Source organism: Hydra viridissima, unplaced genomic scaffold (assembly GCF_058129835.1).
Source record: "Hydra viridissima isolate aposymbiotic clone 2 unplaced genomic scaffold, HvirCarnegie_v1 scaffold_2, whole genome shotgun sequence".
NCBI classification, from domain to species: domain Eukaryota; kingdom Metazoa; phylum Cnidaria; class Hydrozoa; order Anthoathecata; family Hydridae; genus Hydra; species Hydra viridissima.
In genome coordinates this window covers 16,892,776-16,916,317 of record NW_028324301.1, presented here as the reverse complement: position 1 = coordinate 16,916,317, position 23,542 = coordinate 16,892,776, and the positions used below count along the sequence as shown (strand labels likewise).

The 23,542-nt window shown below is 28.7% G+C and overlaps 1 protein-coding gene and 1 pseudogene across 3 annotated transcripts; both read left to right on the top strand.

Moving 5' to 3' along the window:
* Positions 1-1,333: 1,333 nt before the first annotated feature.
* LOC145184456 (diacylglycerol lipase-alpha-like) lies at positions 1,334-22,869 on the top strand. 2 transcript variants are annotated; one of them, XM_090077251.1, is made up of 14 exons: positions 1,334-1,518; positions 1,610-2,327; positions 2,428-2,508; positions 2,632-2,768; positions 3,120-3,261; positions 6,646-6,729; positions 8,209-8,280; positions 8,594-8,674; positions 8,769-8,911; positions 10,206-10,274; positions 10,448-10,520; positions 10,809-11,002; positions 11,581-11,801; positions 22,628-22,869. In XM_090077251.1, exons 1-14 carry the CDS (start codon positions 1,424-1,426, stop codon positions 22,648-22,650), a joined length of 2,133 nt encoding a protein of 710 aa, XP_089933377.1. In that variant the 5' UTR covers positions 1,334-1,423; the 3' UTR covers positions 22,651-22,869. The 2 variants fall into 2 exon arrangements, with proteins under 2 accessions (XP_089933377.1, XP_089933376.1); XM_090077250.1 differs by lacking the exon at positions 22,628-22,869 and adding an exon at positions 13,023-13,608.
* LOC149892245 (uncharacterized) lies at positions 13,791-16,286 on the top strand (annotated as a pseudogene). Its single transcript, XR_016449453.1, has 2 exons — positions 13,791-14,297; positions 14,521-16,286. The product of XR_016449453.1 is annotated as an uncharacterized LOC149892245 (transcript).
* Positions 22,870-23,542: the final 673 nt, after the last annotated feature.

Sequence of the window (23,542 nt, the reverse complement as noted above, 5' to 3'; positions counted from 1 at the left end):
CTTCTTCGTAAAAGAACGAAAAAACAACATATAGCAACTTCAACATAGTCATAAAAAACAGTGGCGTTCAAAAATTCATTAAAAAATAAATGCATAGTAAATACTTCATGTTTAATTTAATAAAATTTAAGACTTTTGGAGAGTATGATGAGAAGTATACTTGCATTTTATGGTGGCTGCGGTACTGGTTGGCTATCACCATGTGAGACAGGTGCTGTTTATTGTATGGCTGGGTATTGAAGACCTTCTCTTCCTTTAGCTTTTCTGTACTTCGTAATATCAAGCATACAAAAGTAACAGTCATCGTGATGGTTCTTCTGCTCTCTCCATGTTCTGGGAACGGCAAAAAGCATTGCCTTTTTTTTACCTGGCAACCATTCTGCTAGATTAGTTCATTCTGCTGGAGTAGTAAAACATATAAAGGAGGATTTCGACATCTTTTAGTAGCCATTATGAGAAGAACAGAACTTAGTCAGATACGTATAAATACGTGTTATATAAGCATTTAGAGAAGTTTAAGATGTTTTAAAAAAAAGTTATTCTGGTTTTGAGCGCAAACTTTAAAAGCATATTTGATAACAAGCATGCAAAACGTTTTTTTGAAAGATTTTCCGACGTGGAAACGGAATACTCGTATTTAAAGTACCTATCAACGATGTATTTTTCCGTCTACAATACACGTATTATTATCTGTCTTGTAACCCAATACCTTTCTCTCCTAATCCAAGCCTCGGCTGTAAGAGAAGCATACTAACAACCTCCCATGAAATGTTTTGTGAGGCACTGACGATGTATGGGTGCTCAGTTGCCGGTTAGCGCTAATAAAGTTTTAACTTTGAAATGGTCGATGATACAGAAAAAAATGTTACATTTTTGGAATTAGGAGAGAAAATCGACTAACAAACAATAAAAATTTACAGTGGGTAAAATTTTGTAAAAATTTGTAACATTGTGTTCTCAGCTCTATCTAGTTAAAAGGAGTAGCTAATATAGTGCATTACATCATTGGTTTATTGGCCTCTGTTTTTGCAGAAAACACTTGGTATTAAGAGTACTACTCTAGAGTACACTGACCTTCTAAACGTTTATTCTTTAGAAAACCGAAGAACTGGAGCCCTTAAAAATTAGTCCTATTTCTGAGCATTAAAAATGATTGTTCAGTATATTATTTCCTTACAAGAAAAAGTTGTTTTATTAAAACCAAAAGATTATAAAAAAAGTTTTCTAGGTATTTTTTTTTCTTTTTGATCATAATGCAAAGATTTTTTTTATTATTTCTCTCAAAGATTGGTTTCTTTATTATGATTATAATTAGTACAAGATGTTAAAAATTAAAATGAGGCATTAGTCACGTGACCTTGCGGGCTACTTCTGCAGTGAAAAAAGTTTTCGTTAAATTGTGTTATTGTTTTTTGCATAAAGCATGCCTGGGTTAACAGTATTTAACCGCAGGTGGATGTTAAGTAGTGATGATTTGGTAATTCCATGTAGTATAGCTTTTGGCATTCGAACTATTTGGTTAGTTAAAAGTTACTCCTACATGTTGTTTGTGTGTAATGTGCATACTTTTAAATATAAAGATAGATTAACTTTTGTTATTTTTTCTTAGGTTAATATTGGTGGTTGTTTTTTTTACTGTTGATACAATTAACCTTAAAGACTTCGAGCACAGTTGTTTCAAAACTGTTCGTATATATTTCATAGTTTATATTTGTGTGTTGGTTGCTTCTGCAATAAATGATGTATTAATTGCTTTTGTCAGCAGCAGAGGAACAATTTATGAAGAGGTAAAGAGAAAACCAATACCTAGATTGCTTTATTGTCGGGCTATTGTTTTGGTTTGGGAATTCTGTTGTGCTTGTGTTGGTTGCTACTATGTGATTTATAAAATTCAAGTATGTGAAAACACATATAGTAAATGGCTTTCTGAAGCTATTGTTGTTTTCAATTTTTTAACAGTTTTCATATGTCTGACAATGATACTACTATCGTATGATTCTGCTGGAAATCTTTGGTATAAATTAGAGCAGAATAATCATTATAACTCCTTAGATGTATTACAGTGTAAAAGAGAAATTTCAGAAAAATATCAAAAAGATTGGATGAAAAGTTGCAGACTTCTTTTTTGTTGTACAAAAAAGGAAATATCAAAAGATAATGTTTTAATGTTTGCTTCAAAGCTTTTTGCTGATTACTTTCAAAGATATGCTGATCTTGTCCCTTCTGATATACTTGCTGGTTTAATATTGTTAAGGCAAAAACAAAAGTATGAAGAAAGCGTGTTTGTTGCAAGTGAAGTTGAAAAAGAAAATTCTGACTATCAACAGGTTATTTTGAAACTAGACCTGTTTTTTGTTTTATCAAAACTGTTATATGTTAAAAATGATTTTTAAAAAGTTTTTTGTTTCTATTTTCAAATAATTTAAGGCTAGAAAACGCAGAACCAGCAAATCAATTCGAAGGCATCAGAGAACTCCAAACTCTACACCTTTTAATGTTAATAATCAGGTATATATTTTCTGGTAAATTTGATTGTTTTGCATTTAAATTGGTGTTGTCACGGAAGTTTTATTGAAGATAAATAGAATTTCTAACAGCAAATTTTTTTATTTTATATAATTTTATCAATAGGATGAAATGTCTTTGCTTAGTGAAGTTACTTACTTTGCCAAGTATGCATTAGCATGCTATGGTTGGCCAATGTATTGCTTTCTTCACAACATTCCTATATGCTGTTTACCTGGATGCAAGCTAATGTCAAAAGTTCGGTATAGCTAAACAATTTTTTAGATAAATAGATTTTATAACATAATCTAGGTATGTAAATGCATAACATAAAATATACACAAATTATATAAAAAATTTTATCATTGTATTATATACTTATAATTTCAATATGCACATGAAAACTGTATGATCACCAAGTTAATGATCAGTTACAATGCTTCAATGTTTATAAATTCCTTGACATTTTTTATACAAACATTTTTATTAGAATTTTAAGTATAAACCAAACTCATGTGAAGAAAATTATCTGTTAGTATTCTAAAGTTTTTGAATGCACATAAATATAAGTTGGTGTATTGAACAGAAGATAGTTAGAATATATCTATTGGCAGGTGCTGTGCTTGTTGTCAAAAACTTCCAGAGCACCATCCTCCAATTACTGGAGATAATTGCTGCCTCTGTAATTTTGCTGCTCAAAAAGTTACGTTGGACGCAGGCAATGAAAACTTTGTATATGTTAACTACTCCAGCAAGGTACAGATACTATATAATGTTTAAGTGTTTTTTTTTTAAATAAGCAAATTCAATAGTAAATATCTAAAAAACAATTTCAACTACTAAAAATGACACCTTCTATCCCTTTTTTGGGTATATCTTCACTCACACTGAACGCGACCCGAGTGCTTATTTATTCTAACTCCCAAAAACGCATCATTGAAAAAATGTGGATAAAAGATTTAAAGTTATTTTTCTTAACATATATACGCCTTTAAAATTTCTAACTAACTTTATTTGAAAGAGATAGTAATTATATTTCTTCAGATTAACTTTAAACATTTTTTTATACTAAAAATATTTTTTAAAATGAATTGAATTGATTTGGAGATAGTATTCTTCAAAAAAATATTTGTAAAAAAACAATGCTTATTTATTCTATCTCCAATAACAGAAATCAGGATAACATTTTTGAAGCATTTTACTACGTTTGCAATACTCATAATTTGACTATTGCTTTAAACTGTTTCTTCAAGTAAATAAAGCGTTTCTTTAGAAATTACCAAAGAAGGGTTACCCCCAAAACCATGACACTACCACTGTCTACATTGTGATAGTGGATATTAAAAGGTACACTATACAGAAACAATATGAAATAATTTCAGCATTCAGTAAAAATCAAAGATTATTTTTAAAAAAATCAGTTTTAGTACAACAAAAAGTTTTTATCTTAAGATTGTTTCATAAAAAGCACAGTCAATTGCAGGCATAAAACATAGCATTGACTTTATATCTTTAGTTTTTTCTATGCTTAAAGGAATTGGTGATGTTAATAATGAAACACTAGAGATTGGGACTATTTCCTGCAAATGTGTTTTTGCGCCAACTCGCAATGTCCTTCCTTTTTTCAAAATACTTACACATATTTCTGGTTCAGTGATAGAGTGACAGTCCTTGTATGTTACAAAATGCGGCATATTTGAATGATATTTTAGTTGTTTGACAGAAAGAAAAGGTATTTGCAAAAAATTCATAGTCTTTGATAATTTTTCAAAGTTAAAAAAATCTGATGATCTCATCTGCAGAATTTGGGTTTGGGGCTTTCTTCTCAGCGTTTTTAATATACGAATTAAGCTAATTGGGCTAAATACTTCATTTTTATCTAAAGTTTTTTCAATTAAGCTATGAGCATTATCAACTTCTTGCACAAGAGAATGACCTTTTTCTGAAAATTTTTGAGTAATTGTCTTAATTTGTATATTTTCAAGCATAAAGCTTTTTAAAGCAAAAGCAAGTATTGAATTTCTATTTTGTGAAATACATGAGTCAGACCAAAGAATGATTTCTGTTACATTTGGATGTTCTAAAACTAATTGCCTTAAAACCTTTACCAATGCTGATGCAATACAATTAGCAGTTCTACCACCAGTATATTCACTCCACACACAACAGTAAACTTCGTTCTCTATTGAACTATGAACAGTGAGATTAAAAAGTGATAGTTTTCTTTTATAAAAAAAATTTGATATATTTGCTCTTGGAAGCTGAATAACATTTTCCATATCAAAACATAAAACAACTTTTCTGGATTCTGTCACTCTTTCTTTCTTGATAGGAATCTGTCTTTAAAAAAATATGATGCTGAAATTGTATTTTATACTCTAAGCTGTTATTTGCTTTCTCCATATTCATTTTATTCTCTTCACAGCAGTCATATCAGTCTGATTTTGGTTTTGAAAAACCTATATTAAACTCTGTATTAAACACTTCTCTATACTTATGTTGCTTAACATATTGAATTCCTTTTTTTGCGCAATGCTCAGTATATAAGTCATACATTAATGACAAATTCAACTTATTTTCAAGATATTCTTTTTTGGTAGTGCTCCTACAATAATGAGATTCAATATGTGGAAACATATTTATGTGAGTACGAACTTCATCCAACAATCTTTGTGGCAATTTGTATTTTATGTACTTTCCTTTTTTTCTTTCAACTGGAACTCCTGTATGTAGATCTATTAAATTGTTGTGAAAATAATGCACTCTTGCTTGAGAAATGCAAAGAGCTCCTAAAAAAAACTTTTTACAAACCCTGTGAATAATGTCATTTTCCATAAAATATTGATAAGAATACTTTCTTCTGCTATTGTCTGAAACAGTTCTAACTCTTACTTTTTCATTTCTTTTTGTAAATTTAGCATAAAAAGCATTTTTGCTATTGTCATCTAAACTCCAGAAATGTTTGAATATAAGTTTCCTATTTTCCGGGGAAATTTTTGATTCACAAGAAAATTTGCACTTTAAGCAATTACTTTCAACAGGTTTTCTTTCTTCAACTTTTTTCCCTCTTGAATTTATATAGGATTGGCCAGATTCTCTTTTTTTCTTTGTGCAATTCCTTTTCCACATATCAGTATTTCTTGTCCATTTTCGAGTTTTCTTTACTTGGTCTTCACTAAAAAGATAATACAATAATTTAATTTACAGAATAACAACAGCAACAAAACCACTTGAGTAATGTTGAGTAAGATTATATTAAATTCTACATAATTATTATCAAATTATAAACAAATTTTATATTAATTATTTTAAGATAAATTCTTTAAGCACTATTTTGTTAAATAAATAAACAAAATAATCACAGTTCGACTTACGTTATTGAATTACAAAAAAAGACATTTTGTGTAGTTTCGCAGTCTGCCATCTTGAAATGCTCATCAAATTATAAAAAGCAAGCTGCCTGATTGGCTAGAATCTGTTAGAACAAATAAGCATTAAAAAATTTTACTTGTTTGGAAACAAGTTTTTTGTAACGCTTTATTTGATTGGCCGTTTTGGAGTTAAAACAATTAAGCATAATAAAACAAGTTAAAAAAGTGGAGATAAGACAAAGTGAATTCTTAATTGTCAAGTACCCGGCACATTATTACACAAATCAACAATAAAAATATAAAGATTTTGATGCTTTATTGACAGCTTTATAGTTATTTTGATTTTTTACAAAATTGGAGTTAGAACAAATAAGCACTCAGGTCGCGTGAAGTAAAAAATTGAAGTAAAAGCAAAGTCTCCCTGAAATAAAAGATATTTTTACAAAATATACCCCACTTTTTTTTTATTTTTTTAGTTTTTAATGGTTGAACAATGAATTTTTCTTCCAAAAAAATTGAAGAAGTTTAAAAATTTTCACATTTAAAAGGTAGCAGGATTTTCACAGATGAAATCCTAAAACATTTTTGCTCAAAATTTTTTTTCCTCCAACTTAGTAAAAGCTTTTTTTTAACAAACAGTCTGAAACTTTAGTAAACAAATATTTCTTATTTCTTCTAAAAATGTTATTTAAACACAGAGTTTTATTTGAATTTCTCAAGTTTTTTGTTAACTGTCAACTTTGTACCATACAAATTTATTGTGAGATAGGTTTTTCAAACCCCATTCAACGTTATTGTGGATCATTTTAAAAAGTCAATTGTGATTTCATGCAGAGGAACCCTATCTCTTCAGGTAGAGTGTTATTGTTTTTGTATTTTTTTTCTGTGAACCTATACTTTTTTATGAAGTTAAATGGTTTTAGTCTATATACACTACTACTCAAAAGTTCAGATACATTTTTTAGCTGAAAATGCTTTAAAATCGATGTTTGATACCTTAATTTTAAGTTGTAAATGGATGTTGTTTAACATCTTCGTTTTAAGTGGTAAGTGGCAACAAGAAATCTTTAATTTGATATCATTATTTTGACTGTCAAAACCTTAAATTATAAATTTCACTTTGTTTTTATTAACCAATTAACATGTATTTATGTTGTTCTATGAACATTTTAAGAGTGATATTTGAATTCCTTGTATTAAAAGTTGTTTAGGTAGCAAGTTTCAGGTTGATACCTCAATTGGTTTACTTAATATTGCATTTAATGTTAGGGCCCATTATCACAAGAGTTGTAAAGAGTTTTTACTTAAATTTTTAAGGTTTTCTCAATTTTCATAGGCTCTTAACATAAGTAAAAAACAGAAATTCAAAATTTTAGGTGACACTTTTTTTATTTTTTCTGCTGATTATCATGAAATAACCCCCTATCAGCAAAAAGACATTTGTTTAAATTTATATTAAAAGTTATAATTATTAGCAGAAATTTATAAATATCAGATAAGAAAAATAATATCCCCAAGTTAATTTGGGCAATATAATTGATTTAAGCCTTTTAATAGTACAGACAAAACAAGCAGATTTTGACAAGTTTTTATTATTGTTTTGATCAATTCTCAACTGTTTGTCAGATACAAAAATGTTTTATGGTTAATTGCAGTCCAGAAAAAAAAGTGTAATTAGTAAAAACTAAAAATATTCTTTTTCTAAAAGAAAATAATCAACAATTGAACATAGAAATGAGGTATGTGTTCTTGAGGGGAAGTGTAAAGTGAAAGGCAAATCCCAAAATTTTTAATATTTGTTTTAAAGTATAACATTATGTGTCCTGAAGAAAACAAGAAACATGGCAATAAAGACAGGTGACAAGTTGGGAGATATAAGAATTATAATTTATTTATCTGTAAATGGTTTTAAACAGTTTTAAGATCAATCCCTAACTTCATACCAATATCAGTATCACTGTTATGCTTATCTTTTTAAACTTTCTCAAGAATTTAATCAGCTTTTTGATTTTTAAACACAAGCAACTTTCTAACTGCTGCACAAATTTTAATGTTTAAACTGTAGTCTTCAAGCTGTTACCTATGCTCAGGAGTGTTGTTGCGATCTGTATTTTCAAATATATTTGCAAATGAAGCCATCAGAAAAAATGCCACAAAACTTTTTCCCAAAATCAATATTAATATGTTTGAAGGATATGATTAAGAATAATCAACATAATTAAGAGTGACATTTTTTCAAATTTTGCTGAAAGAAAGTGAGAAAACTCCTCGTGTCATTCATAGATATGTAAACAACAACAATAGTATAATGTTATAGTTTTCCTATTCTTAGGATGTCTTGACTGATCTAGCAATAGATGAAGAAAGGATACCAGATTGTGATCCAAAATGGACTGCTCACAAGGTAACTTTTTTGAAACTTAAACACATCTCTCAATGCACAAAAATAAGTTTTTAGATGTTTAAGAAAAAGTTAGATTGATTTTTTTTTGTTTTGTTTTGTTTTTTACTGCATATTTTTGTAGTAGTTTTTACTTTCTCTTTAAAGACCATTTATATCTGTATAGCTGTGAAAGTTCTTTAATAAAAAGTGAATCTTACAGATGTTAATGAAGCACAAATGGGGAGTATATAAATCATTATCTATCATGTCTGCCAGTTAACATTTAGGATGAATTGTGATTTTTTCGTCAAATATGTAATCAATAACCATTTAGGGTTTTCTATCTGCTGCTGTAAAAGTTAAAGCTATTATAGAAGAAAAGCGTTTGATTGAGAAAGCGCAAACTTTTATTACTGTAAGTAATATTTAACCTTAATTGCACTTTATTGTATAAATCACTTATTTTCATACTGAGTCTCACTTTATAAATAGTAATTTTCTTTCTAAAGGATAAAGATTCAAATGACTACAAAATTGTTATAGTTGGTCATTCTCTTGGAGCTGGTACAGCTACATTGCTTGCATTTCTTTTTAAAGCAAAGTACCCATCACTAGTGTGTTATGCTTATGGCCCTTCAGGATCTGCTGTAAGGTAAGGTAGTAGATTTAATTGATAGTTAACAAAAAAAAATGATCACAAGGAGAAAGTTATTCAAAACTATATGTTCTGCATTGTATTAGTTTTAAGAAACTTTCATAGTTTTATAGCCTGTCTGGAATGATAATGACCCATGGGGTTTTTAAAATATTTTGAAAACCAACTAATCATTTTTGATAAATTATTTACAAATACAGTAAAACTTCAAGAAAATTTCTTCAAGCTGATCATAATATTTTCTCAATTTAGTGAAGACACCTTAGATGAGCTTTTGGACAACAGTTTTTGTGAAATTTTATGATACCACACACCAAATTCAGTGGAATTGATTGATGCTGCAATTTTGCCCTGTTTCATGTTTGCACAAACTTTTTCAATTGGAAATGTGGTCATTTGCTGGATTCATATTTTTTAGGACATAATTATGCCATTTTGTTGATACCATTTGATTTTCAGTTTTAATTGCTTTAGCAATATGTCAGGCTTCATAACTTTTGGAATTGTATAAAGTTTTGGGGCTGGGAGCATCAAACAGTTACTTTTGCAGTAGGTTCCATCATCCATTATAATGCACTTTTAATCTCCTTTCAGTAGCTTTTCTTTCAGTAGTCTTGATCATGTTTTTAGCCTTTGTTGAATTGCTGTTGAGATCTTTCAGGGAATTTCTGCTTTCTGTTTGTCTTGTAGTCCTATCTCTTTGACTTCTTGGATTGATAACTTGGGAACACCAGCTTTTTTTCAATACCCTGAGTATTCTGGATTTACATCAATCCCCCTAATCACTTTTTGATCAAGTTTTAAATACGACAGTCCTCTTTCTTGGTTTCTTGACTTTCTTTCTAGTTTCTAACCTTCGCTCCATGATTTGATGATACAACTGACAGTTTTCCTTTGAGCTCTATACTTTTTTGCTAGCAAATTAATTGGAACATTACAATTTTTTTAACCTACTTGTCCAAAATGAATTTTTTTATTTCTATTTGCAAATACATTTTGTTTACAATCAATTTTTTTCAAACTTCTGTTATATTGTTTAAAAGGGAGATATATATCATTTAAAGTAATAAAAAAAATTATCCAAAACAGTTAAGTGGTTCTCAAAATATTTGAAAAACTTAGTCTTTCAATTAAATAAAAGAAGAATGTTTAAGAATATGGTTTTTTTCTAAAAACAATCAATTGCATTTTATATTTTGAATATTTTTTTTCTTTAATTTTTATTGTGTAAAATTGATACTATTTACTAAATTTATTTGCGTTGCTTTAAATTTATACAATTAACTATTAGTTACGAAGCATCAGTCTATGCAAGGGATTTCATATATTCCGTTGTTCTTGGAAAAGATATCATATCTCGGTGAATACACTTAATTTCATTTTTTAGATCCATAATTTATTTTTTTTATCTTACATTTAATCTTTTATCATTTAAAATTATTTTATCATTTTATAAATTTTATTATTAAAATTTTTAATTTAACTGATTCACTTGTTTAGATTAATATTCTTTTATGATTATCATATTAATAGATTAAATTTGCATACAATCCATGAATTACAACATAACATCTTAGAGCTGCTAAGGATGTGCCATTTACCAAAGGTTAATTTAAATCTTTAGAAGATTGTTGTTATTTTATTTCTACAAAATTTATTGTTCTTCTTTTATATATATATATATATATATATATATATATATATATATATATATATATATATATATATATATATATATATATATTGCATAAGCCATATTTATATATATATATATATATATATATATATATATATATATATATATATATATATATATATATATATATATATATATATATTGCATAAGCCATATTTGCTTTCAGAGCATTAATGCATCACTATGAATTTTTTTTAGTGGAAGATCCTTAGAGGTTGCATTTGCCAATGCATACTGTGTGGAACAGATTCTGCAAAGCCTTCATATGTTGATTATTTTAAAGATAATGATGATATGTTGAATATAAAACCTTATAATCCTGAGAATCAACAAAAGTTATACATGGCTGGTAAAGTGGTCCACATATGTAAAATAAAGTCTGTATACCCAAGGTATAATTTCCCCATTTTGTTAGTCATATTAAAGATTTGTAATAAATTTTATTTTAAGTTTAATGCCATTTTCCCAGAATAAATGTTAACTTATTTAAAAGAATTTAAATGGTGAGATGCAAGATCAGACCAAAAGATGTGTGTATCATCATGCTTTCAGATCAGTTGATGAAGCTCCTATTTTTTAAGACAAAAACATACTTAGAAGAAACATTTTAACTACTGCTTGCAAATCTTTACTCATTCAAAACTGATAATTATATAAACTTTTACTATAAATTTTCTATCAGCAAAATGAAAAATAAGGTTTAAATTGAAAAGTTTTTGAACAAAAAATCTATTCTGGTTAAAGTCTCATTATAATAAATTTATTTACAAGTTTTTAACTTCATGTTTACTATAAATTTAAATAATAATAAATAATTAATAAAGTTAAATTTCTTGTTAAGAGTTTTCAAAATAATTTAATTTAAGGTCATTCCAAATGTCCTTAATTTGTTTGTTTTTTTTTTTCTTTCCTTGCAAAAAATTTAGCTGATGTTTAATAAGGTAGTTTTTTATTTATTATTTTTTTTAAGATTTTCACGTAAAAGATCTATTTATCAAGCCTACTGGTCAATCCCTGAAGATTTCCAAAATATTCTAATCTCACGATTAATGTTAGAGGATCATTTTCCAGATGCCTTGATCAATGCAATGAACAGCATTCTTCCTGATGATAGTGATGACTTTGTTACCATTTGGAGTGAAAATGAGAATGGCAAAGCAAATGCAAATATAATTTCACCAATCAAAAAATGTAGGAATTTTATTTCACCTATATTTTTAAGAGTGGTCCAGATTCTTAATTAAATAATAGTTGAAACAACTTTACTATAAAAGATTTGAAGTTAGGTTTTGATAAAATATCAACCAAATCTGATATGTATCCTATTTACTTCCTATCTAGAAGTCTCAAAAGTGCAAGTCCATCCTGTTTTCTAGATTATAATCTTAAAAAGCTTATGTTTTGTATCTACTTCACAGTAAAATCTCATAAATATTTTAGATATTAGTTTGTTAAAATTTGTATTGTGTAAAGATCTTTATTTCTTGGCAGAAATAACTACACATATACACAATATAATTTGTTTTGTCTTAAAAAGTATCAATTAATTATAAAAAATAATGTCTGGAACTTTTGATATTATGCATTTAAATCAATAAGGAGTAGAATTGATTTAGTACATGCATCTTAAATCCTTACAAGAAAGTTTAAAGTTTGGCATTTCTGTATCACTTGTGTCTAGCCAAAAACTTTAAAAAGTTATAAGCTAAAATATTTTCTAAGAACGAGCCGTTACGATTTTACTTTAAACAGCTTTGAAGCCTCTAGATAGGCAGTTAAAAGGATCCAATAATGGATTTGGTTGACATTTTTATCAAACCTTATCTTATATTAGGAGAGGTGTGCAATGATTTCAAGGAATAATACAGTTTTGAATTTTAAATACAAGGTGTAAAATCACGAAAAACAGAATAAGAAGAAAAGTTAAGAAAAAAATCTCAATATTTAAATTTTCGAACCCAATAATCTCGCTCTGCATGCTAAAGATGGCAGAATGAGATTAAGGTTGCATTGGGCTCTAATTCTTTAGTGGTCAAGAAAAACCGCAAAATAGCTGGTAATGGAAAATAATAGGCGCTCCACTTTAGTTTTTCAGACTTCCTATTTTATTTGTGCTGTTTTGTAATATCTGTTAATTTTTTTTTATATATTTAATATCTATTAATATGACTTATTTCTACAAAATTCTTGAACTGTTATAAATATATAAGTGTGTATGTGTGTATATATATATTATAGTTAAATGAAAAACAAATAGGTCAATTTACAGCTTTCAAATTGAAAATGCATTAGAGGGAAGTACATAGAGTGTTTCTGATAGTTGTTAGACTGAGCAGGGAATTGCATTTCTCTGGTTTACCAAATCATTTTTTCCAAAAATTAGTTCTAACAGACCTCAATTACTTATTTTAGATGTCCATGACTCACACAACCTTTTAGAGTTATTAGATGCAGCTGTGGCGAGCAAAATGCATATTGTTGAGTTGCTAGCTCACACTTCTAACTGGCTTTAGCCTTGTGATTGAATGGCAGTTGACCCACTCAAGAGAGCATACAAAAAAGCATGTGAAAATTTTATTAGTAATTTACCTGGGACACTAGTTTCAAAAGTAAGTTTTTGTGGATTGATGAAGCAGGCTCGGAACGAATCTGTTACCCCAAATATTATACTTGGTTTTCAAGCTTGTGGAATTTATCCATATCCAAATATAATTCCAGTAAAAAATATAATTACAGGTAATATACCCAAAATGGTTCCATGAACAAAATCAAGATAACAGGCTCAAATGTCTGTCAAAATTTTAAAATTTAATCCAGAAGTATTTTTTGCTTACATCTCAATAAGCACTGGATAACAAAAGCGCAGAAATTCAAAAAAAAAATCAAAGTAAAAAAAAAAAAAGGAAGAAAACGTTTAGTTAAAGATTAAAAAAAAGATTTAAAGTAGCTCCAAATTAGCTGCAAAAAAAAAAAAATTAGCTGCACAAAAAAAAAAAAGGTGAACAACTTATTATTTTTTTATTTGTTTTTATTCACTGTGCACTCCTGAGACCGCCAGGGTAAATTTTGGTTTACTCTAAATTTTTTTGTTTATTTAATATTAATGGATTAAACAAAGTATTTTGAAATAATTTTTAAAATCTAAACTAACTTTTAAACATAGAAATTTTAGATTTAATTAATTAAAATGTCTAAAACAAATTGCGTCATTTTATGATTGCATCATCTATTCTATTTGGTACAAATTATTGCAATACCGATGAAAATAATTACTACAGTTAAAAGCGATCATATAAAACTTATATTTTTTTGTCAAAATGGCCGACGAAAAATGTCTAATTTGTGCATGTTGCTTTATTTCCTTTGGAAAAGGATCACATAAACTTATTAAAGTAACTCCCGCATTACAACTTCACATTCAAAATTTGATTTGGAGAGAATATGATGTAGAAAAAGAGTGTTGTCCAAAAAACATTTGTAATTCTTGCAAGACAAATTTATATGCATTGAACAGGGGTGAAACATCAAAATTAAATGATTGGATTGAGAAAATATCTCAAATAAACAAACAAAAACTCAGAAGATCATCTGATATTAGTGAAATATCTGAACAGATCACAACAAATAATCAAGATATCGTTGATAAAATTGTTAAAAAGATATGTCCTTCTTGCTTTTCTACAATAGGTATGATTTCCTTAAACAAATTAAAAATATTGTATAACTTGTATATTTTAGTTAAAAAACTATTTCTTCAGTTATTAAAAAAAAAGTAATTTAAATTTAGCATAGAGTCTATGCTAGTCAATGCATAGTCTATGATAGACTTATTAAATATTAGTGTATTATTTTTATATGTTTTACAAATATAATAATATCAGAGTTTTTTCTACCCTAAATTTCTATTTAGGCAAAGGAATTTCTCACTTTTGCTGTAAAAGTGAAGCTGTAAAAAACCTAATTATGTTGGCTGAAGGTCTTGGAAATGTATCCAGTGAACAAGTTGCTTCTGGAATTCTCAAAATAAAAATGAAAAGAGACGATATTAAATCTGGAGACAAGTTTCCTTTAAAAACCTTTGGAAACAATCTTCTTCTTGTTGTTGGCCCACCTGATAATAAATGCACCAGAACATCCGTTAAAAAGTTATCTCTAGAAACTAAAATGGAAATCTCTAATACTCTAAACCTGAGTAAAAGAAAGACTAACCTACTTTGTAAACATATGCGACAAAATTTAGGGAAGAAAATATTAGAACCTAATATATCAATCAGATAGAGGAGCTGCATAATGTATTTTCAGATTTTTATGATGTCAAAACTGAATCATTCATTTCAGGGGATGAAGAGATAAGTCGTAGTTTAGTATTTGTAAAAGATACTTCTGATTTAATTCTTTATATGATTAATGAAAGAAGTTTGAATCCTTATAGCACTATTGCTAGGATTTCCATTGATGGTGGACAGGGTTTTCTTAAATGCATTATAAATGTTTTTGACCCACTATGTAAACATACAACTTCAGAAAGTCTTGATGATTGTGGTGTAAAAAGATCATTGGTTTTGGCTTTAGTTGAAGATGTTTCAGAGCATAATGGTAATCTTAGCAAACTATTGAAACCACTAGCTCTGAGTGATGTAAAATATTCAATAGCATTTGATCTAAAATGTGGTAACTCTTTATTTGGTTTAAGCAGTCACAGCGGCAAGTATGCATTCTCTGGTGTGAAGTACTCTTGAGAGCAGAAAAAAAAGAACCTTAGGTTCAATTGATACCAACTACAACAAGTTCATTGAAGATGGATGTAAAAAGAATCACATGATGGAATTTAAAAACTGTATTTCTCCTAGAGTTGTGTATCTTGATGAACCTAAAGAAACTTTAGTGGAATATCTCATTACTCCACCAGAGTTACACATTCTAATTGGTATTACTTCTATGTTTGTAAAAATATTAATTACATTGTGGCCTGATTTTGATTCGTGGCTTAAGTCGAACTATATAATCTTTAGAGGTTACCACAGAACTGGTTTGGATGGTAATAATTCACAGAGACTTTTAGATAAATTAGATAATTTAGAAGTTGACCTTTTAAGTGCAGCCTCTATATAACCAAATATGATATTTCTCCAACCTGTAGTTAACTGTCTTAGAAAGTTTTCAATTATTAAAACAAAAGGTTTTAGCATGTTTATTGGAGATTCTATTGCTGAATCAGTTTTAGATTTTAAAAAAGCTTTCGAAAATCTGCAGCTTCATCTTCTGGAAAAGTTTAACTACCAATTAAATATTAGCTGGAAATTTCATATTTTAGTATGTCATCTTGTTCCTTTTCTTCAGCATAGTCAGTTTGGGCTTGGTGTATATGCCGAGCAGGCAGGAGAAAGTGCTCACCACTATCACTATCAAGTATGGAAGCGATACAAGCGTCGTTTGGAACACAATGATTATGCAAAACAGCTTAAGAAAAGTGTGATTGAGTTTGGTATAAACAGTTTCAAGTAGTCCTTTTCTCTCATTTTTTAAAATTTTTAATTATTGTGAACTTTGAAATGATTGAATTATTTTATAAGGAATTTCAATATTTCATGTTAAACTGCTACATTTATTGCCTTGATGTTATATTGTTAATCTAGAATTTATCTTAATTTTATCATAAAAGATCTCATTTTTTCATTTTAAAGTTGTATTTTTTGTAACAAAAGTTGTTTTAGAAGTGTAATACCCCTATAATTTTTGAAAAAAATCCCCGCCCTCTCATATTACCCCCTCCCCCTCCATATGTTATTTTAGGTAAAAACTATTTTTGCAAAAAAAATATGTTTAAAAGTTAGTTTAGATTTTAAAAATTATTTTAAAATACTTAACTAAACCCAATATTAATAATTAAACAAAAAAAATTAGAGTAAACCAAAATTTACCCTGGCGGTCTCAGGAGAGCACAGTGTATTGCTTTTGTTTTAACTTGAATATTATTGTTATAGTTTCTTGCTTATATAGTATATTTCTTCTTTGATTTGAAATTTTTTCTGATTACGTAATTTATAAAACAATCTATGCCTAAATCTGGCCGAACCCTAGATTAATAATATCCTCTTTATATGATAACTAATTTATTCATGTGACGCTTCATGAATTTTTTCTTAAAAAAAAAAAATATGATGCGCTCAGATATAGGTCAGTTAATTGTACGAGGTGAACTATTTCGCTGATGGTTTGTTTGTTTATTTGTTCGTTTTGTTTTTTTTTTGTTGCAACTTTACGAGTTAGTTTGCCTCTCGTTAATGTCTACAAGATAAACAAAACTAGTAGAAAAGATTAAGTTTTGTATAAAATTTCAAAAATTGTTTAAAAAAAAGGAAAGTTTCTTTTATTACTGAAAAATCTTTTTTCAGGAAATTTTTAACGCTTTGTTACCTTGCTACGGGAGATGCTCAATCTACGATTAAAGCAAGCTATAAAACCCGACACGCATAAAAAGCGTGAATTAATTTGCATGACATACCCATTCCTTCACATACCCAATAAGTGAGAAAAAGTACTATTAAAGATAATGGATCTTTCCATATTTTGTGGATGCAACGGACGGTAGATATGCAGGTACCTCCAAACGGGATTTTTACTATTTTAACTCTAAGAAAACACAAATCTATTTTTTTGGAACTGATTGGAATGCCAAATGTTAGTTTGTAGTAAGGAATGTCATTGGGTCAAATTTCAAAAAAATTTTTCTGGTCCTGAACTCGTTCGGGTATAGACCCGTTAAATACCCGATAACCCGAAACAAGGATCGAACTGGTTAAAGAGCACCGATAGCTAAGGAACCGAAGCCGATAAATTTGCAAAAATGGTTAAAAGTCACAAAAATTTGCAACAATTTATTGCTTGCGGTAATTTGAGCATCTCTGGATTATACATTTTAGTTTATACATTTCTGTGAAATGTATAAACTAAAATTTAAAAAGGCACTAAATTAAACCTATTTAAGCTGGGATTTAGTTAAAGAAGTATTTGATTAAACAGATTGAGTCCACAGTTAATTTAGCACCATGAGTAAATGAAACAGGTTAAATGATATGAAAATAAATGCAGTTTTGGTACTAAAAGTTAACTTTCTAAACACGTAAGTTGCCTTAGTCATCATAGAAATAAAATGCTGAAAAGTATAGCATTTTCACCTTTGAATTTTTACTTAACACTGATTACAAAATAAACATTTAAATTTTGAAGATGTAATATTATGGAGTTTGTTTTCAATAAATTGAAAGAAATTTGAACAATATTTAAAAAATCGTTTTTGACAAATTCTTTGACTTCTTCAATACCATACATGTCCATAACATTAATTGGATCAACAGGGGGTTTTTAGATATCATCAGACTCCTCATTTGGAATTGATAAAGAGCTTTTGGTTTCTGAGCAGAGTTTGAGTAGCATTTTTCTCTTAAACTAAGTAGTTGCTTTTGATGGAGAGCAGTTGTTCAAACTTCAGAGAGTCCATGCAATTTCTTCCCTCGTGACTTTCAGGCTGACAGCACTGAACAAGCATTCTGAGGATGCTGAACTTGCAGGAATACTCAGAATAGCGAAGGCAGCCTTGGAAAGAAATAGATGGACGTTCCGTTTTGTCACCCAGAACTGCATTGGTTTTCCCTTCCATGCAGAAACTACCTCAACATCATTTTCATAGGCAAAAAGTTTTCCTTACAATCTGATTGTTTTATTTTTCTGCTTATTTGGCTGGATAAAGCTCAAAGAGAAGCTTCCAAATTGTGAGTGTCGAAGGCTGTCGTCGACAGGGAATGGTTCATCTCGGAGTCTTCTTTCCCACTTTTTCCGAACACACTTGACAAGAACTCTTTGATAGATTCTTCAGGATCCTTGGCCAAATTCTGGAGACTAAATTTAGTTTCTTAGGATAGATAGTCAGACTTATTCATACTTTAACCGATTCTTACTGAGTTTGTGTCCTAATATTTACAAATTTTTGCATTTTTGGAATTATTCGCAACTAATCCCAATTACTCGCATTTCTTTTAACGATTCGCAACTTCCGATTGGATTACTTTAGATCATTTTTAGTGCTTATTTATCATTAGCAACATTAAATGTAACTTCTGATAATTGCCACGTCTAATGTTGGATTGGGAACTTGCACAAAAGTAGACTACAGCCAGTTACATTGCAATTTTTTACTACTAATATTTTTTAATGATTTTTCACCCACATTTGTAACAAGAGTCAAGTAGTTGGCAACCAGGTAGAGAACTTGTTTGGAATTCTTTGCAACCTTAAGCAATCCTTGTAGAAATTAAACTAATTGGTAATGTATTAACTGATTTTTCGGCTTCGCTTTAACGGGGAGACAGGTCATCTGGATCTGAAGATAGTGTTGGATTTTTTTTTTCAAGTTCACTTTCTTCGTTTTCAATATCAACTCGCCTGGACCTTGTGATGATAGCACTTGATTGGCTTGCAAACATTTTTGAAATGTTTTGCAATTTTACCCACGTCAGATTTTAATTTCAACAGTTTAAAGTTATAATCTTTCTAACACCATTTCAAGAAAAGGAAAGAAAACATTTCTGAATTCACATAATGATGCTTTACGATTACTTTTGCTGGTTTTGGCTTACCTTGAATTTTTCGTAGCAACCAATCAGAATCGAGCTTTTCAAATAAAGGATGAGATATAGTAATTTTGCCAACCGGATTGCGTGAATAGCATGAGGAAATATATTAAATTTTGTTTAACTGCCTATAGGCCAAGTGAAAATATAGTTATTGCGGTTATTACGGTTATGTTCCACTTTTTTAGAAATATTATTTTTGAACAAAATCGGCGTTATCGGGTAATACCCGTTCGCGTAATCGGAGTCCGGTAAAATTATTTTTGGCTTTTATCGGTGTCCGATACCCGTTCGGGTCGGGTCTCGTTCGGTTCCTATCAGGACCCGGACATTCCCTAGTTTGTAATTGATATTTAACCAGATATATTGAAATATTGTTCAGTTTTGATATAATTTCATACCTCCTATTCGCTAAAGATGCAGTTTAGGTTAAAGAAACATAAAACCATGTAACAACAAAATTTCGATTATAGAAGATGCTTATGACGTTGCATAAACTAGGTTTTAAATCTAGTTCATATAAAATCATACATCGTTTAGTGTTACCGTTAGACTTTTTAGCGAACACTTAAACCTCGTCGAAGTTAGTCTTAAGATACGAGCGAAGTCAAATATTTTGCGTGCTACTTATTAGAAATATAATTGCATAGTTACTTAATTGCTAATGATTTTTTTTGTGTGTTATCAAAATTTTTATTTACAAAAATACTTACTAATTATAGTTCTATTAGTAAACAGCACTAATGCTTATTCTCATTTTAAAAAATTGGTTTCTTCAGCAGAAATTTTTCTACAAAAATTGACTTGCCAAGTTTAAAAAACGCAATTAGGGGAAGATTGCATGTGATGGAGCAGTCTGTAAGATGGAACAACTCGTTTTTAAAGAATTCATTTTCTGTAAGAGTATATGATCACATGATTATGTATTCATACTTTTAATATTTGCATGAAAGTATTAAAACTTTTTTTAAATATATAATTGACAATAAATATTTAAATTATATATATATATATATATATATATATATATATATATATATATATATATATATATATATATATATATATATATTACTTCGTTAGTCTCAAGAAGTCTTAACATTAATTTTTCATGCCAAATTTTTTTCTCGCGCTCTATTTTCAAAATGCACAAATTTTTTTCTCATCATTGCAAAAATGAAACAATATGTAGTAAAGACAAATTAGCGAAAGGAAACAAAGCCAAAGTTGATTAAGGTTGTCCAAACGTGTCCTAACGTGATGTTCTGTGTGTTTGATGATCAAATAATAAAAAAAAAGAGAAAACCTTAGTAATTTTGTTGAACCAGACATTGTTAGCAAGATAGTAATTAGTAAATAGTAAATGTGATTGATGACATTTTTTTTGGATGTGGCTTAAAAAAATAAATATGCTGGGTAAGTTCAAACAAACATTGTTCCGTCTTGTGCAATTTTTCCCTATTAGATAGTAAAACACTTAGTGAGGGCGACAAGTGAGCTTGACGTACCACTTAAATTGCAATATTTTAGTTTGAAGTTTATATTTTTTGTTAAAAACTTTTTAACTTATTCATAACGAAAAAATACTCAATTTTTATGGTGCATTTTCATATAATAAAAATAAAGTTACCGAGATAAAATCTTGAACATATCTTAGCGAGTCAATTGTGTAACAAGGCCTAGGGTCTATTTACCAAGTTGTAAAAAAATTGGCTGTCCAAATATGTCTCCTCGTCTCTAGCATAATTTTAAAGTTATTATTATTATTAAGGTTAAGTTTGAAAAAAAAAAAAGAATTACAGTAAATTTAAAAATTAAAAAAATATAATTACAAGGAGAAATTTGTTTGAGTTTAAGGAGAAATTTATTTGTAAAACTTTATTTCAGATCATGATGTAACAATTATAATAGGTTTTAGTATATAAAAAAAAGATGTCATACTATCTTAAATAATTGTGAGGTCCTTTGTAAACCATAAATTAAAAAACAGCAATAGCTGATTGTAACAATCAATTATTGTTGTTTTATATCAATTGGTGTCTGTAATTCCAGTAAAGCAACAAACGGGATTCCTTTTCAATTATTCTGCTCCAATCAAAATTATGATGAATAAGTTTAGAAGTACTTACAATATCCGAGAACATGAAGCAACAAAGCTTTAAATGAGGTTTACCGACACTCTATACATCTTATCCAAAAAAGAAGCAGTGTCTATTTCACACTAGCTGCAGGATATAAACTGCTAAACATGCAATCAATGTAAAGAGAATCGAAAGAAGAAAAAGATAAGAAAAAGTGATCAAGAACGTTTTTTGGGTTTGCAAAATATATGGATAGTAATGATTTACATAGCTGTGCATAATACTTCTTTTTTTGCAAAGAAAGTTTGTTACTGCATTTTATTGAATTAAAGTTGATTTGTGGTGGCTATAAAGAAAGGCTTAAAAGGAGATAAAACCGTTCGAATATCTCAATCAATATTTTCATCTTGAGGGGTTCAGCTTTCAGAAGAATTTACAGATGATCGTACTCCGATAGAGTTGTTATGCAAAATGCGAAGTGAATATTTGCAGTTCTTTTTGGTTGCATTGTTCTTTTTGGTTGCATTTTTTTTTTTTTTTTTTTTTTTTTTTTTTTTTCAATTGTGAGAGAGGCTTGATATTGGTTACATAAAAAATTTAAGTGAATTTATTTGTAAACTTATCCTGCCTCCTTTTCAATTGAATATACATAAGTATTATAATTTATAATTTCGGGTTTAGTGACTACCATAAACCTCCGTTAGACTTTAAAAAGTGTTAACATTATAAACAACCAAACTATTTTTAAAAATAACTTAAAAATGTTCCATGTGTATAAATCTGTTTTGTGCTAATCACAAGTGCTAAATATTTCGCGAGGTTTCTGTGAAGTTTAGCAAACAAGTTGACGCCTAACAGAAAGTTTTGGCTGGACAAAAATTTCTTTAGAAGCTCTGTAGAATTTCGATAGATTTGGGATTCTACAGGAATCTTGCAGATTTCCATTGAGATATAGAATTCGTATAGATTTTCGAAACAAGTTCCTTTATACAGAACTTTTTATTCAGGGTTACAAAAAATTAAAATCCGCCTTCTAACACTCTTTAGTCCAACCAAAACAATAAACTTAACAATCAAAAATGAGTGCCACAAGTACTTTTAATGTAAACATTTAATTTTGTTTAAATTCACACGCTGGATTTTCTAAATCCGAATTAATTTTGTTGAATAATTCAAACTTGTATTGAGCAGCAAAACGCGAGGCCTATTCGTCCCAACACGTAATGTGCGCGCGTGTGTGTATATATATATATGTAAACATTGGTTAATTTTTTTTTTTTTTTAGAAACTTTTTCCTTATTTTTAGATGAATCTTTAGCAGTCATTTAAACTTGAACGTGTGAGCAATCCAAAGTTTAGATCAGAGAATCAAGATTTAAAAAATAAATAAATAAAATTAAAAAAAAAAATATGGATTTCATGACCTGTTTGTATTTTGTTAAAATGAGGAATTCAATGTGTTATTTTAATGTTGTAAATTAATGTAAATGCATTTTCAATTTTAAAATGTTGTACGTTTATTGAAAGAATAAATGGTGTATTTTTTTTTTTTTTTTCTTTTAGTGTCTTTATTCCTATAAATACTACAACGTAATGCTGCTACAATCATTTTTCTCAACAACATCATTTTTTTCCCCCCATGGTTCTTTTTAATATGCCTTCTATGTACAGCAGGATTCTCCACTCTTAAAATAGTTTCATGAAAAGCCGAGTTTGATGATAAGTTTTATCGGAAATGTTCGCGGAAACTATGAGATTTAGGTTTGAATTGTCAAATATAATGCTTACCTGTGTGAGCATTATATTTTAAAAATCAGAACGGCATTCATTATATTCCTATAACAGAGAGCTCAGTTAACTTGAGCGAAAACAAAGTTTTAATAATTCCACTAATTTGCAATCAGAAACCGATCTCGTAACTTAAAAAATCTTATGAGTAAAAAAGGTAGCATAGCATCGTCCACGAAGTTGATAACTTACATCCATGAAAAATAAGTTATTTTATATTAGGTCACGTGTTTCGACAATTAAGAATATTATAATTTTTTTTTAATACATAGAAAATGTTAATTTCATTTGTATGAAGTGTTTTCTAAGTGGTTATTCGAAACCTTTTGTATGTTTGAAAATTCATGCATTTAGAATTTTTTTTTTTTTTTTTTTTTTTTTTTTTTTTTTGGTGCAGGAATTCGTTGATTATAATGAAATTTTATTTTGTCGC